Source organism: Curcuma longa, unplaced genomic scaffold (genome assembly GCF_044706935.1).
Source record: "Curcuma longa cultivar G26 ecotype Majalengka, Jawa Barat unplaced genomic scaffold, ITB_CL_G26_1.1 utg3290_np1212_1714210_RagTag, whole genome shotgun sequence".
NCBI classification, from domain to species: domain Eukaryota; kingdom Viridiplantae; phylum Streptophyta; class Magnoliopsida; order Zingiberales; family Zingiberaceae; genus Curcuma; species Curcuma longa.
Window position 1 is genome coordinate 905,678 of NW_027435602.1, and position 15,669 is coordinate 921,346.

Genomic DNA, 15,669 nt, shown 5'->3' on the forward strand with positions numbered 1-15,669 from the left:
TAGTTTCTGCATCATTGCTACCATTTCATAGTAACAAAGGTTAACTATGTATCTGAATGAGAATGAAAATTCAAAATTAAATATCAATGGGGATGAGAATGAATATATCTCATTGTATATTTATTAATCATTTAAGTATACATTCATACTATGTTAAATAAATTTTTATAATTTGTTTTCAGTTGATACAATCAAAATTTTTAATTTTTTTAATATTTTTATTCTGTCCATTATTATAGACTAGTATGCTCAATCTATATATAATCCAATAGTCAAATTCATATATAACATAGGTCTCCTGCTTTTCGAAACGAAAAGAAGCAGCAAAGTTAAATGATGCAATATTCATTCTGCGTCTTCAGTTCATTGTATAGTTAAAGACAGGTAAGGATCTTATCGTTTTCAGCAGTAAAATTTGCAAGCTTATCCATCCATCCATTGTGTTTGATAGTGATAAAAAAAAGAGGATCGGATCATATCTTTTTTAGCAGTAAGTACTTTTGCAAGCTTATCCGTTGTGTTTGATAGTAACAAAAAATGTGATGTATAATTTCCATGAAAGAGCAAGTGAGAAGCCACAGTTCTGTCTTAGATGTGCTCGAATTGTATTGAATTTGCCCAGCCGATCACCCACGGTCCCACATATGTACAGTGGAGTGCGCTTGAATTGTATTGAATTTGCCCAGTCCATCCAAGTTTATACCAGTGTACACTCTGGATTGATTTAGATTACGAAATTTTGAACCATCTTTATAATTTGAAATTGATGATTCTTTGCTGCGTTCTTATAGGAAAAATTAAAATAATTCTTTATTTAATTCTTTTATTTTTTTTAACTTTCATTCAATTATGAACTTCTAAAAAGTAAGAAATTTAGATGAAAAGTATATTGTATTAAATTTTAAATCATCTTTATTTTAGGATACCAATAGTTTTTTATTTAATATTAAAATTATTGTGTTTTAATGATGAGACATAGATTTTACAGAAGTTATTTTTTTGATTAATTTTATACTGTATGTATATAATTTTATTCTTAAATAAATTATGTTCTTTATAAATTTATTATTAAATATATCAAATAATTTCTATAAATTTAATATTGAAGGAATAAAAAATAAAATAAACTAATTAAATAAGATTAATAAATTTAATGAGTTAGAGATAGAATATATAAATTTAAGATAAATATATTTTTAAAAAAATTAATTTTAATAAAAAGATAGAACAATTTCATATAAAAAAATTCAAGATAAATATATTAAAAATTAATTTTAATAAAAGGTGCAACAATCACACATAAAAGAATTTAAAATAAATGAGTTAATTTATATTAAGCCACATCATTAATATCACTAAAATATTATAAATATTATTAAATAAAAAATTATGAGTGCAATGATAAATCTATTTGATATGAATTCTTGATCTTTAATTATAACTATTTAACAATTTTGACTAATGTGTTTGATAGCGCTAAATGTTATTTCAATCGACTGCTAATTAGAAAATAAAAACAATTATTTAATTACTAATTCAATCATTATTAACTACTTATTTATTTTTTATAATTAGAAATCTATTAAAATAACATTCAATCAGTTGTTAATTGTCAAACACTCTAGGCCAAAAGTGTTTGATAATTTTAGAGACGTTAAATTTATATCAAATGGATTTTATCTAAAAGATTTCAGATTTATATCAAAATGCACAATTCTAGAGGTCTGATATTTATGTCATATTGGAATATTTAATAATTTAACATATTTGTTTTCCATTAAATTTTAAAAAATCTTAATCCTTGGAGCTTTAGTTTTTTTAAGAAGGATAAAAATTAAAAAGATGCTCATAATTATTAAAATTATTATTTTTTTAAAAAAAAACTATCTCTCCAATATATTTTTCATCTTGATTTTTTTTTTTTACTTTATTAGTTTGTAATCACTATTACATAACTGCTATAACACATTAAAAATAAATCAGTTTAACTTGATAAAAATACTATGTATTGTATATTTTTATATCAATTTAATTAAAATTATTTAAATTCACTTTAACATAATCAAAATCATCGTACCATACATTTAATGCCTGTTATAATAATTTTATGATGACTTTGTAATCTTTCTAAAATCATTTTGATTAATTTAAATAATATTTATCAAGTTGGTAATGAATTTTTGTATAGCATTCTATCTTGCAGACTAAATATAGGGAATATTTTTTGAAGTTATTAATTGTATCAAAATTTTAAATTAAAATAATAATAAAAACGAAATAAAAAATAAAAATTTAACTACTTCTTCCCAAATTTAAATTACAATAAATATACAACTTTTTAGTTTACAAATTAGGCACGGAACGATTGCACTTGCCAATGTGGGACCGTGGGTCATCTAATGAATTTACGCCACGCGTCCACCTGATATCGTATCCGAAGTCGTGAGCTTCGCGTGAGCTTTATAGGAATGTGACGAGAGTGAGAGACGTCGTCAGGAAGCTACAAATCGCTCAGGTTGCGACGATGGCGATGATGATGAGAAACATGGCTGCTTCCAGGAGGCAACTGCAGGTGGCGGCTAGCAGAATCGTAGGCGCAAGAACCATGTGTGCGGTTCCTCACAAGTCCCCTCCTCCTTCCTCGTCGGAGGAGCTAATGCAGTTGGAACAGGAGCGCAGCGCTCACAAGTAAGGCGTGCTCGTCTGCTCATCATCTATTTTGTTCGGTTTAGCACCCGGGTGCAGACGGCTAGGGTTGTCTCACAAAGCAAATGCCAAAACATTTCGTGTTGGCCTCCGCCTTTTTTTTTTGTTGAGTGTCGAAAGGTTGATTTTTTAGTGATCAATCGAAGGATTAGCTAATAGATGTTTTCTGCAAGATCTGGATGGATCCAGTGGCCATCCACCTTCAATTCTTCCTATTTGATTTGCCTGTTGCTTCATTCTCTTGTTCTCAGTTGTGCGTGGGTTACGTGTGTAAGTTTATCTCACAAAACAATGACAAAAAAGTACGTCCTTTGGCTCGGTCTGTGGCATTTACGAGGACGAATTCTTGATGGATTCGTTTTCCTCCAAGATCTGGAAGCATTAGGATTCAATAAATCTATTCCAGGGGTATGCAGAATTAACATCGCGATCGATGCTTAAACTAATCTAGGGTTTGATTTATTTGATTATATAAGACGTATGTAGCCTTGGTAGTCGAATAAAAAATATATATTTTAGCCTTTAGTACACCTGGTATTGATGATATTTATTCTACACTGATGCGGTTATTCAGCTGCCACTTTTGTTAGCTTAACCGTGCGTTACTTTTATATACAGTTACCATCCCATTCCTATGGTTTTTTCTAAAGCAAGAGGCACATGCGTATGGGATCCAGAAGGCAATAAGTACATTGATTTCTTATCTGCTTATTCTGCTGTTAATCAGGTGTGTTCTGCTTTTAGAGATCAAACCCTCGAGATTTGACAATGTGATCCCTGTCAGCAACTTTCTCTTCTTCTTCTTTCGATAAGTTTTCTGATTACAACAATTTCTTCCTTTTTTTTCATTCTATGATCAAGCTATTTTAGTTTTAATCCAGTTCTGATGCTGTTCAGCTGCTTCAGTGTTGTTGTTTACATCTTCTGATACTAAATTTGGCTTCTCTAATTTTCTTTTGTAGGGGCATTGTCATCCAAAAGTTATGAAAGCTTTAATTGAACAAGCACAAAAGCTCACTCTTAGCTCTAGAGCTTTCTATAATGACAAATTTCCTACTTTTGCTGAGCACCTTACTCAACTGTTTGGATATGATATGGTGTTACCTATGAATACTGGGGCTGAAGGAGTGGAAACAGCATTGAAACTGGCAAGAAAATGGGGTTACAAGAAGAAAAAGATTCCTCAGGATAAGGTTAGGCTTTCAAAGGGAAATAACATTTATTAACAACAATATTTAGACTAATATTTTTTAATGGATGGAGATTTATTTCTCATTAATGTTCTTCTGGTTGATGTCATGCAATTGGAACTTAACTTCTTCAGGATTGGTTAATTTTAATGTCAGTCAAACTATGTCATTGTTGATTCTCTTGAATGGCTCAGCTAATGGGTTAGATATAGACAACTCGTTTTAAATTTTGATTTCACTAGAGATGAGAAATCTTTTTTCGTCTACATGATGTAAATTCATATCAAATGTGGCTTATTTAACTAACTTTATCTAGTCAATATAATGGTTCGCTGCATGCGGTCACCTTAGTTCCTGGACAGTATTCTTCAAATTCTGTATACAACGATGCCATTTTCTGTATTTGCTGCATGAGTTATTTGTAGGATAAAATACAATCTGGACATTCTGGAAACTTACAAGTACGGAGAACAAGAGATTTTTGTTTACTTTTCCAAAATCTAGAACTCAATGAACTTCTTATTCTGTTATGGCAATTTGTAAACCTTTCAAATCACAATGACTATTTGTCATGCTAAATTATTTTTGCTAGTAGTGACACATATGAAATATGCTTGCTGATGATTTGACTATGAAGTTGCTATTTATTGTCTATAAATGACATATAGCAAGTATTATGTCCTCAATTATAAGATCAAAATGATTTGGTACAATACGTTGGAGATTTTTGGGCCTCTTTGATTCAAGGACTTATAACCTTTTATTTTATAATGTTTCTTTTGATCTTTGAACTTCTGGGATCTGGCAATTATGCCCTTTTCTTTTAGTACAACATTTTAGATATTCATTTTTATTTCGTGGGTCAAAGTCTTTATATCTCTCTTTCTTTAGAACTTTAGAATTCTTGGATTTGAGGACTTGTGCTTTTTTTTTCAGCACACCTCTTTGGATCTTTATATTTCTCAGATTGTCTTTTGCTCTACTTTAGGTCGGAGGCCTTATGTTCTCTTCTTTTATGATGCAATTTTAGATCTTTGAACTTCCTAGATCCAAGGACTTACACCCTTTTTTCCCAGGACATCTCCTTTGGCCTTTGGCTTTACGCGGGGTCTAAGGTCTTATGCTGTTTTCTTTAGACATTTGGATTTCTTGGATTCAAAGACTTATACCCTTTTATTTTAGTACAGCACTTTGGACATTTTGTAATATGGATGAGGTGAATATATCGCTGTTATTCCTCATCCAGAATTTCTCTCTCAATTTGCACGAGGTGAACTCATTTTGATGTTGCCAAGGTGAGTATAGCCTCGACGCTACTCATCCCAAACTCGCTTCACTTTGTCAATTCACATGAGCTGAACTTGCTTTGATATTAACTTGGTTCTAAGTAAATAAGCAGACACTTCATCTACTCCAGCCCTAGCTGTTTTGGGCACCCAACACTACACTGTTTTCGAGTCAAACATTTACTCTTTTTGATTGTATAGGAACTTTTAGGAAATAATTTGTTGGACACAATTCCAACTTGGGCGTCCTATAATTTACCTAAGTTCCAATAGCATAGGCATAAATCAAGAATGAGAATACAATAACCTCTAGGTATATAACTAGGTTACAATATATAAATGCTGGAAAATTAATCTCAATCAATGACCTTTACAAGCTCTTATCCTCCACAAATAATATTTCTCTTTTTGTTGATAATCTAGTCGACTCCACTTAGTGGGATGAGGCTTGGTTGTTGTTGATAATCTAGCTGGGAACATGCTTTGCAAGAAAACCTTATGAGCTGGCACCAATTAACCACTAGTTTGCTTCTGTCTTTAAGGTTAAATTCAACAGGATTGAATCCTAGCATATGGAGAAGCTCAGGCAACATATCCTTCCTTCAATTTCATGATTTATGTATCCATGCCCTAGTAGTTTCAACAATGGCAGGAATGGGGAGGTCAGTTGTTGCAGAGAATATCTTCATTTTGTCAATGCTTAAAGATGCATTGACAAAATTTCTACATATTCACTACATTCCTGCACTTAGACAAATTTCATTTGATCCCTTTTTTCTCAAAATATTTGCTGTTTGTGGTGATATGTGGGAAAATAGAAAAAAATGTCAGTTGTAGCCATTTTAGAGAAATGGGAGTTCCATTGAACTATATTTCTTAAGTTGAATTTGGATTTCTATTATCATATTTGTAACTGTTTCCCATGGGTCGAATAACACTATTGTAGTGATTTTGCAGGCTCTCATTGTATCTTGTTGTGGCTGTTTCCACGGTAGGACCTTGGGGGTAATATCTATGAGTTGCGACAATGATGCTACTCGTGATTTTGGTCCCTTGGTTCCAGGGCATCTCAAAGTTGATTTTGGCAATGTTGATGCACTAGAAAAAATCTTCAAAGGTCAGTAATCTACAAGAAATTTCTCGAGAATCAAGTTCTGACGTTTCATTTCAGATATTTTAATATGATAAAGGAATCAAAATTTCAGATCATGGGGAGCAAATATGTGGTTTTCTGTTTGAGCCTATTCAAGGGGAAGCAGGAGTACGTATGCTTGAGGCCCTGTCAATTTTTTGTTTGGTTCAAAAAAATTTCAAATTCTGATTTTGTGAAAAAATTGTCAATAATATATTCTGTTGTTTCTTTTTAGGAACATCCAAATTCATATGGAGTCAACTTTTTTAAACATTCTTTGGTTCTCAAACTGTTTTCGTTTGATCTTTGCTAAGTTTACTTCATGTCTGTAATTAATCTTAATATGAATTTTAGGTCACTGTAGCCCGTTCCTGACAAGTTGTGGAAGAATGTTATATTAAACTATTAATGTCATATGTAGTAACACTTAAGACCATTTTGAAATTTGGAAGTAGTTTTATACTGGAGTTTTCTGAATCAGCTGCATATTTGCTTCATTATATAAATGTCTTATTGTAAAACTATCAACAAATTGTGGAATGATGGTCAAAAACATTGAAATGAAGTATACATAAATCATGAAATTAAAGAGATGTATCATCCACCAGTGCTAATAGGTGAACTTGTATGGCTTGCTACTGTTGTTGTTGCATTCATTCTCCCTCTACTGTGATATGAAATATATCTGCACCTCATCTTTCTTCATTCTTTGTTGGCTTTTGTGCTTCTTCCAGGTCGTAATACCACCAGATGGTTATCTAAGATCTGTCAGAGATCTATGTTCTAGATACAATATTCTGATGATCGCTGATGAAATACAAACTGGTATAGCCCGCACTGGGAGAATGCTAGCATGCGACTGGGAAATGATACGACCTGATGTTGTGGTAAGCCTTTCTGCAATATAGATAACTTTAACGTTGATGTGCATGTTACTTGTCTCAAATGGATCATTTAGGATGCCCTTGATGCTTCAAGGTGTGCTTTATTATCTTCTTTGCTCTATCTTTTGTTCCTTTCGTGTCTTGAGGGCACTTAAGGAATGTTTAACATTAGGATTCCTTGTACTACAATATTGTGACAATTTTTCATCCAAGCTCTTGTGTGTATCAGATACTAGGAAAAGCCTTAGGAGCTGGTGTCATTCCAGTAAGTGCAGTTCTTGCTGACAAGGATATCATGTTGTGCATCCAGCCTGGAGAGCATGGAAGGTTTGCACTCGGTTTTCATGTTTATCTTTCCTAAGAATTGTTGGATTGAGTTAATATAAACCAACATTGTAATTCAGAAAATTCAGGATTTAATTAGGAATAAACAATTTGTCGATGTATTTGGTCTCATAGAATGGAGATGGTGAAGTCACAAACGATATACATTACACATTATCCATACCAATGATTAATATGATATGCTTCATGATTTAGGAACTTTTTGTTAAATGTTCTCAGATTGAATTTTGTATCTTAAATAACTTTCAAAGATTTCAATTCCTCCCAAATATTATCATTTACAAATGTCAAAGAGTGAGAACTACAATCCCCTGTAACTATAAAATTCAATGAATCAAATGCCATGTTAGTAGGATCAAGTGCTTTCTTCATCACAATAAACTATCAAGGCTCCATATTTTGTCATAATGGTATCCTCACCTTCCACTTATGATGCATGGTTATTGGCAGTACTTTTGGAGGAAACCCGTTGGCAAGTGCTGTGGCAGTTGCTGCATTGGATGTTGTCAAGGAGGAAGAACTCGTCAAGAGGTACTATCTGTGGTTGCTTTGCTTCTCATGCTGTGACAAATTTCATTTTTATCCAGTGGTTCTTTCTGTGCTCTCAAGCATGTGTACCCATTTACACAGATTAAAGAAGAGAACTATAGTTTGATGTATTATAAGTATAGCTCATATAAATACATGAATTGGTCATTTCATAACACTTAAGCTTTTGGATAAGTGGGCAGGCAATCAACTTTAATAGTTTCTTGCTAATGATCCAAATTTACGGTTCTTTAGATGTTGATAAATCATAGTGATAGCATATGCACTAGATTGGAGTTTCATGCCCTAGCTGAGGTTCGTCTAGGTCAGAACAGATGCAACTGAATTTGTCAAAAAAAAAAAAAAAAGACACTACTGTTGTTATTTTTTGTGCAGGGCCGATCAGTTGGGGCAGGTGCTCAGGGATCAACTAGGAAAAGTTCAACTACAATTCCCACAGATAATAAAAGAAGTTCGGGGAAGAGGATTGCTTAATGCAATAGATCTGAACCACAAAGCCCTCTCTCCAGTTTCGGCTTACGATATATGTATGAAATTGAAGGAGAGAGGGATTCTCGCAAAGCCAACACATGATACCATTATTCGGTTAGCTCCTCCTCTCACCATAAGGTAAGACTTTGATGTCAGCTTCTCTCTCTCTTTACACACACATACACATATTCTGGAGTTGCAAAAGAATTTTTGTAGCTTTAGTTACCACATACCATGTTCAGAAGATATGTTATTCGGATACATGAAACGTAGATAGCAGACATGTTTATGCAGCTTGCTCAGTATAGTGCAATACTCAACAACTATAGTATTCAAAAAAAAAATGATAATCCCAGTAGCCAATCCCGACCCGGTCCCACGGAAGTTTCCCACCGACCATCAGGGTAAATCGAGAAGTGCATGGGGGTGGTCATCCTTTGAGTCCGGTCCCAAATACGCCGAAGTTTCCCACCGACCACCCGGGTAAATCGGGGAACAACTATAGTATTCAAGGTGACACATCAAGTCTCTCAATCATAACAATGATAAGGTTCACTTAGGTACTACTATAGATATGTCCTTACAACACAGAGCTCGATAAATAATCTGGCCTACCCCAAAGAGTTGGGGATTCACTGTTTATTCTTGTTTTAGAAAACAGTAGCAGTTAAGTAGTAGCATTTATGACTCGAGAGGTTCATGGCAGTTGCACACTAGTCGAAGTGATTGTTTGAAACTGTAGTTTGCAGTTTTGTATCTGTTCTTCTCGACGGGTCATCTTTACCTAAAATCTGTTCTTGTCCATTTCTGAAACTTCAACGGTTGGTGGATGGTTAAGAACTGCATTGTTATTCGTCGATCACTAACAGATGAATTTATTTGCTTATTCAGCTTGGAGGAGATCAGCGAAGCATCAAAAGCTATCAGTGATGTGTTGGAGATTGACTTGCCCAAGATGCAGAAGCAGAAGCAAAAAGCTGAGGCTCCAACACCTACGCAAGCATGTGATCGATGCGGGAAGCAATTGTACGATTCAACAGATTGATTCCTTTGCTCTAGGTTCTATCCCTCTTGCTACACATGCTCATGTCTAGCATTGCTCAAACTAAGGAACTACAAAGTGGAGATGATTTCAATCTCTCCCAATAAACTATGAACTGTTGTGATTTAATAAGGCAGACTCGACTAAGAGATTTTGACATTGATAGTGATATATTCTTAACCTAGACTTTAGCCATATTACTGCTGTTGTAGTTTAATGAAGGTACCCATATGTTGTGAAGTTTGTGGATTGTATGAATAAGTTGCACCATGAACAAGTATCAGACCACAAGGATGTTTTAGGGAAAAGGAATTATTTGTTAAATTTATGTGAATTTTTAAAAGTTATTTTTAATAAGTACATCAAATATTTTGCTTTTTCAACAGTTTATCCACTACAACTAGGCTTTTAGTGGAGATGTATTAAGGCAATATAAAAAAATAATAAATCTTAGTTAGTCTTATTGACTATCTCTGGGTGATCGGTTCGGTCAGATGTCTAATATCCTTTGATTGTTTAGGTGATAATTTAGATGTCCTACCGCGGTGGCACCATTTAAGGCAATATAGATGTTGACTCTTAGTGAAGGTGTATAGGAAAAATAATTATTAAACCATGTACCATTCAAATAAATAATATTTAAGCATATAAGTCCTTAGATAAAATGATTGATATTTTTTATTATATATAAATTGTAAAATATTTTTGTCAAGAATAGTTAAATAAAAAATAATTATTTTTATGTACATTTTACTCAAACAAATTTAATAATATTCTTATTTATTAAAAATAAAAAAATAAGTCTACAAATGGAAAGAAGATGGATTGATTTTGTGAGTCAAGAGAATATTAGGTGTATGATGAAAATGTAGAAAGTAGGAGATATTCTTTATAATATTTTGAAAGGTAGGGGGTTATTCATAATTTTCTCCAATCTTTTTTTTTTCCTTAAATTATCCAAATTATTTTCCGCTGTCTCTTTCTCTCATCGGCGGAGAGGCCACTCCGTTGCCCCCAACGCCCTCCTCAAGATCGCGCCTCCACCGACGGCCGGCCGGCTTTCCCACCATCGTAACCAGGGCTGTTAGGGTTCCTATCTGGCGCGGATTTTCTCATCGTCCTCAGCTCGATATCCAGAAATGGCATCCCTTTCAACTTGGTAGAGCGTGCTGGATTGATCCCGTTTCCGCTCGTCGCCCTGCCGCGAATCCCCTCGATTCTTTCCGATGGCCTCCTCCCTCCGAGGCTCGCTGGTGGAGGAACCCATTCGCAGGCGTGGGGATTCCATGGTTGCGAATGGGGAGGAAGCGGAGGGGATCGACCACTTCGATCTGTTGCCGGACTGCTTGCTCCTCGTCGTCTTCAACCTGATCGGCGACGTCAAAGATCTGGGAAGGTGCCGCGTCGTTTGCCGGCGTTTCAACGCTCTTGCTCAACTCGTAGAGTTCGTGCTCGTACGCATCGGCTGTGTCATCTCCGACGACCCCTCCGCTTCCCCAGATGCGGGTTCCGGAGGGGATAGAGGCCGCGGTTTCATTTCCCACCTTGCACGCATCATCCTTGGTGGCATCGTGAAGCCCTTGCAAGCTCTCGGCCATATGCTCACCACCTCCGCTTCCGTTGCCTCCAGCCAATGGTCCACGCTCTCGCATCCTTCCTCCTCCACCTCTTCGATGTTGTCAGATGCTTCCCACCACTGTCCCTCCGAAGTACTGAAGAACTTTCGGGATATTCGCCGCCTCCGGATTGAGTTTCCAGCTGGCGAGCTTGGCCTCGAAGACGGTGTCCTCTTGAAGTGGAAAGCCGAGTTTGGGTCGACCCTCGACAGCTGTGTCATCCTTGGTGCTGCCTCTGTTCTCTCGTCTACTTCTCTGTCGCCTATATCCTCGAACCCCAGCTCTGACTCTAGCTTCCAGGATGCTTGTATGAGTGATGACAGCGGTAGCATGCCGGAATCATTCTACAGCAACGGGAACTTGAAACTTAGACTGTTTTGGACGATCAGCTCTATGATTGCTGCCTCGGCGCGGCATTACGTCCTCCAGCCAATCATCAGTGAGCATGAGACTCTTGAGACCTTGGAGCTCACAGACGTTGATGGGCAAGGGTTGCTGACGATGGGGCAGAAACAATTGCAGGAGTTCAGGGTGAAACCGTCATCTACCGCTGGGAGCTCACAACGGACCCTGGTGCCAGCCCTCAGTATGCGACTATGGTACGCACCCTACCTTGAGCTACGTGACGGTGTAGTTCTCAAAGGGGCAACCTTGGTGGCTGTTCGGCCAAGCCAAGATTGGGGAAGTGAGTTTGTTAGTAACAGGGACTGTGGTGGTCTCATAGGTTCATCAGAAATGTGCTGGATTTCCAGTGCTTTCAAAGAGCCATATAGATCGGCTGTAGGAATGCTTATGAAGAGGAGGAGTTACTGTCTCGAGATGAATTCGTTCTGAGTTTGGAAGGATGGTAATACACCATCATAGAAAGGTAACATTCCATGTACTGTTCACTGATTGTGTTTAATTTTAAGATATTTTGTTCTTAATACTGAATATATGGTGATCGTAAACATGGATTCATGAAATTTGATTGAATAGTCTCTCCTAATTTTTTAATGTATGTTTCTAGTCCTATTGTTTGGTTATACGCTACAAGTTGCAGATAAATATTTCCATAATTGCTAGGTTTGTTGGTATTCGTTCTTGCATGTGCTTGTTCACTAAACAGCATCTTTCATGGGCTACTAGTTTTTCAATAGGGAGCATGACTGGCTTCCTTTTGTCTTTTTAAGCTGTTGAGTGCTGAAAGGTTCTAGGCCTTCTCCATATCAAATTAAGCATAATACCATTTTCTAAAGGTAAATATGGCTGTTTTCCTATACATTTGAGGTATCTGGTCCAGAGGTTGAAGGTGGCGGTGATGCTTAATGTACATAGAAGGTGAGGACCAACTAATTCAAGCTCAAAGTGGTTCTCAAACTTGTTTATCCCATTAAAGTTCTACTGCCAGTGATTGTTTGTTAATTTTTGCTTAGTTATAATTTTCATATTACAGTTGATTAATTGCTGATTTATTTGGTAAATTCTAATTTTCTCAAGCATTCTTCATTGCACTGGTAGTTGGATATGGTTCTGCATTGTTTAATTATGTGGGGTCTGCACTATCTGATATTTATCCTAAAACTAGCCAACTATGCACTTAGATTTTGGTACTGTGCAAAGTAATTTCTTTCTTTCAAAATTTTTTTTCTTTTGGATGAAAGTCAAGTTTCTACATCATGTCATGCTACTTGTAGTTACAGTGATGGAGTGTGAAGCATATCGGTAATGGTCAATTATGATTTTTTTTGACATTTTATATTGAATATTTAAAAGTCATGTGGATTTGTACTTTAGTTTGAATTGCTTTATATCAGTTTTGTTTAGCATAAATAATTTGTCATACTTATTCACCATTCAGATTTTGAAGATCGAGTAGGAGACTAAAACATGTTCAAAGGCAGATGACAACTATTAGCTAAATGACGATTAATCAACATGATCCATCAATGGTGACAATTGTTAGCTGATTTTAAGCTGTGCTGCTATCTGTTGCAACTGAAGAAAGCATTATAGTGTTACACTGCAAGTTAAGGGTGATTTTTCTCCCACTTTTGTCAACCTAGATATATCCTTGCATGTTGAAGCTGTAGCCATTCTATAGTGGAGTATGGACTTTTTCATAGATTATTGTGCTCATCCTGTTTATTGTCACCATGATCCACTCTAGTTATATTGCTACCAAAAATTGTATTATATCTTATGAGTTTGCCTTCTGTTGCTTAGCTCTGCTTTTATGCACTGCATTCTCATGTCAACATTGCTTGTGCCAAAATGTTATTTGCTTAGTATATCCTTTACTCATTGTTGATGTTTACACTGTTATTCTCTATTAGTGTCAAAACTTTAGTCTTTGATCTTGCAGGATAGCTTGCACCAAAACATAGGGAGAAATAGTTTAGACGTTTCTACTTGCTTGTTTGTAAAGTAGGGTTAAACGTTTCCTGCACAGCTAGACTGAACCTTTCTTTGTACTTTTCTTTTGGTGGAACCTTGACTGAGTTTTGTTTCTAATACTATGATGAGATATCATTAAACAACCATTGTGCCTGTCGAATTCATGTTGAACTGGTCAATATACCAGTTGAATGGTGATTTATTTGTTGCTATAAAAGCATTCTATGAAACATCCAAACATCCAAGACTCTCCTCCCAATGCCTGCAGATTTCTTGTAGTTTTTATAACTTGCCAGCGTTTGGTCATAAATTTTCCCTCACACAACTATACTGACAGGTAATAGTTAATACGCCATAGATGCATCTCATAAATGTTTCCATGCGCATTATTAAGTCGGTAGTTAGGAGTTGATGTGCCATTCATGCATCAGTATAGATTTCTTATAAAAGAAATACATGCAATATAATCACAACAAACCGTGAATTGCAACTTTTATTTGAGGATTATTTACCTGCCATTTACTTAGATAAAAAGCAAGCTGTGTAGTTGCCAACTACCAGCTAACTCATCATAATGGAAGAAATAGAGGAGGTTGAAGCAAGTCTTCTTTTCTGTGTTTTTACTGGGAAGAAAGAGGTCAATAGGCCGAATAGGCCTACAATTGTAGATTTTAAACTCCCCCTACTGATGCATTATCATTTTGGATTTAGGATACTTAACTAATTTGTTGACAAGATAAGTCAGGGGTTTCTCATTGGATTTACCATTGAGTCATTAATCTAACTCACTTTTGCAAATTAAAGGGTAATGACATGTAGAATAAAACTTTCCTAGGAACAATTTGTATATGGACAGCTCTTCAAGTAACTGGTTCGCAATTTATCAAGCCACCAAGATTCTGACTACTGTCATCAAAGCCAAGTTTACTAAAGATGTGGTTGGTAGCCTGGGCCTGAGTCGCAGTGGTAGTTATTAGACTGAAGAAGTGGTTGGTATTTAGGCAGTCTGAAAAATCAGATTTCTGCAGGAGAGTTGTATCCTATTTTCCTTCAACTTGAATCTCATTAATAACAAACAACTACCAATCTTAAAGGCAGTGGTGTAAACTTATCCCAACTATATTTGGAAGAATTTTTCATTTAATCATCTAGATCACACATGCAATCCAGCATTTATTCCCCCCATAGCATGAGTTATGACTGATGATTTTTCATGGCAAAAATCCATTGAATGACTAAAGTATGAAACAACAGGTAGATTCAAAGATAAAAATAATAGCAGAGATCAGATCAACATAGAACCGATTGGACCTGGCCCCTGTAACTGGGACCTCAACTGGGTCAACCCGTTGACCCGGTTACATGGAGCTTGAACCGGGCTGGTTTCGGTTCAAACAAAAAATAACCGTTGAATCGGCGGTTCAAATTGCATATAGGGTTACTCTAAGACTTGTCTTAGTTTCCTTTTAACCTTTCTCTAGTTCTTTCGATCACTAGTGTCGGAGGCCTTCATCACTCATCCTGTCGTTCTACAGAAACCGACTCAACAGACCGACTTGATAGAGGCTGATTTGACAGAGATTGACTCGATAGAGGCTGATCCGACAGCAGTTGTCATTCTACAGCATTTCAGAAACGGAGACTTCAGTGTAAACGCACAGTTGTAGACCTCAAAAATCACGTAATGAGAAATTAGGAAACTCAAGAATCACGTAATGAGAAATTAGGAAAAGATGGTCACATCGGCAACAAAAGCGAATAACAAAATATTTTCCGCTTCGACTTCCTCCAATTTTTTTTTCACCAAGGGCAGTATCATGAGAATATTTGCCTCAACCACTGCACTTAGTACTGTCAACGGGGCAGATCGATCCGTTAAAAATCTGAATTGGATGAATTAGCTCACCATTCGGGCGGATTGACATTGTCAATCTAATTTAAGATGGATTACAAATTAAACAAGTCAACTCATAATCGGTCAAGAAAATAAAATAAATATATCCTGTGAGCTCTAAATAAGCTTTCTTGTGGTCTCTAATATATCAGATCAAAAGCATAATAATCTATTACTC

The 15,669-nt window shown here is 35.7% G+C and overlaps 2 protein-coding genes across 2 annotated transcripts; both read left to right on the forward strand.

Moving 5' to 3' along the window:
- Window positions 1-2,497: 2,497 nt before the first annotated feature.
- LOC141820363 (ornithine aminotransferase, mitochondrial) lies at window positions 2,498-9,764 on the forward strand. The gene is made up of 10 exons (XM_074707658.1): window positions 2,498-2,688; window positions 3,325-3,433; window positions 3,669-3,899; window positions 6,140-6,299; window positions 6,388-6,443; window positions 7,049-7,201; window positions 7,428-7,525; window positions 7,994-8,074; window positions 8,468-8,701; window positions 9,455-9,764. The coding sequence occupies exons 1-10, from the start codon at window positions 2,525-2,527 to the stop codon at window positions 9,606-9,608; spliced, it is 1,440 nt and encodes a 479-aa protein (XP_074563759.1). The 5' UTR covers window positions 2,498-2,524; the 3' UTR covers window positions 9,609-9,764.
- An 841-nt stretch (window positions 9,765-10,605) lies between these two features.
- LOC141820364 (F-box protein At4g18380-like) lies at window positions 10,606-13,425 on the forward strand. The gene is made up of 2 exons (XM_074707659.1): window positions 10,606-12,089; window positions 13,062-13,425. The coding sequence occupies exon 1, from the start codon at window positions 10,832-10,834 to the stop codon at window positions 12,053-12,055; it is 1,224 nt and encodes a 407-aa protein (XP_074563760.1). The 5' UTR covers window positions 10,606-10,831; the 3' UTR covers window positions 12,056-12,089; window positions 13,062-13,425.
- Window positions 13,426-15,669: the final 2,244 nt, after the last annotated feature.

Excerpts from the sequence above, each read along its gene's own strand:
- LOC141820363 (XM_074707658.1), top strand. The coding sequence starts at position 2,525 with ATGGCGATGATGATGAGAAACATGGCTGCTTCCAGGAGGCAACTGCAG. Across the intron at positions 6,300-6,387 it reads ACTAGAAAAAATCTTCAAAG|ATCATGGGGAGCAAATATGT; the intron begins GTCAGTAATCTA and ends TCAAAATTTCAG. Across the intron at positions 6,444-7,048 it reads CTATTCAAGGGGAAGCAGGA|GTCGTAATACCACCAGATGG; the intron begins GTACGTATGCTT and ends TGCTTCTTCCAG.
- LOC141820364 (XM_074707659.1), top strand. The coding sequence starts at position 10,832 with ATGGCCTCCTCCCTCCGAGGCTCGCTGGTGGAGGAACCCATTCGCAGG.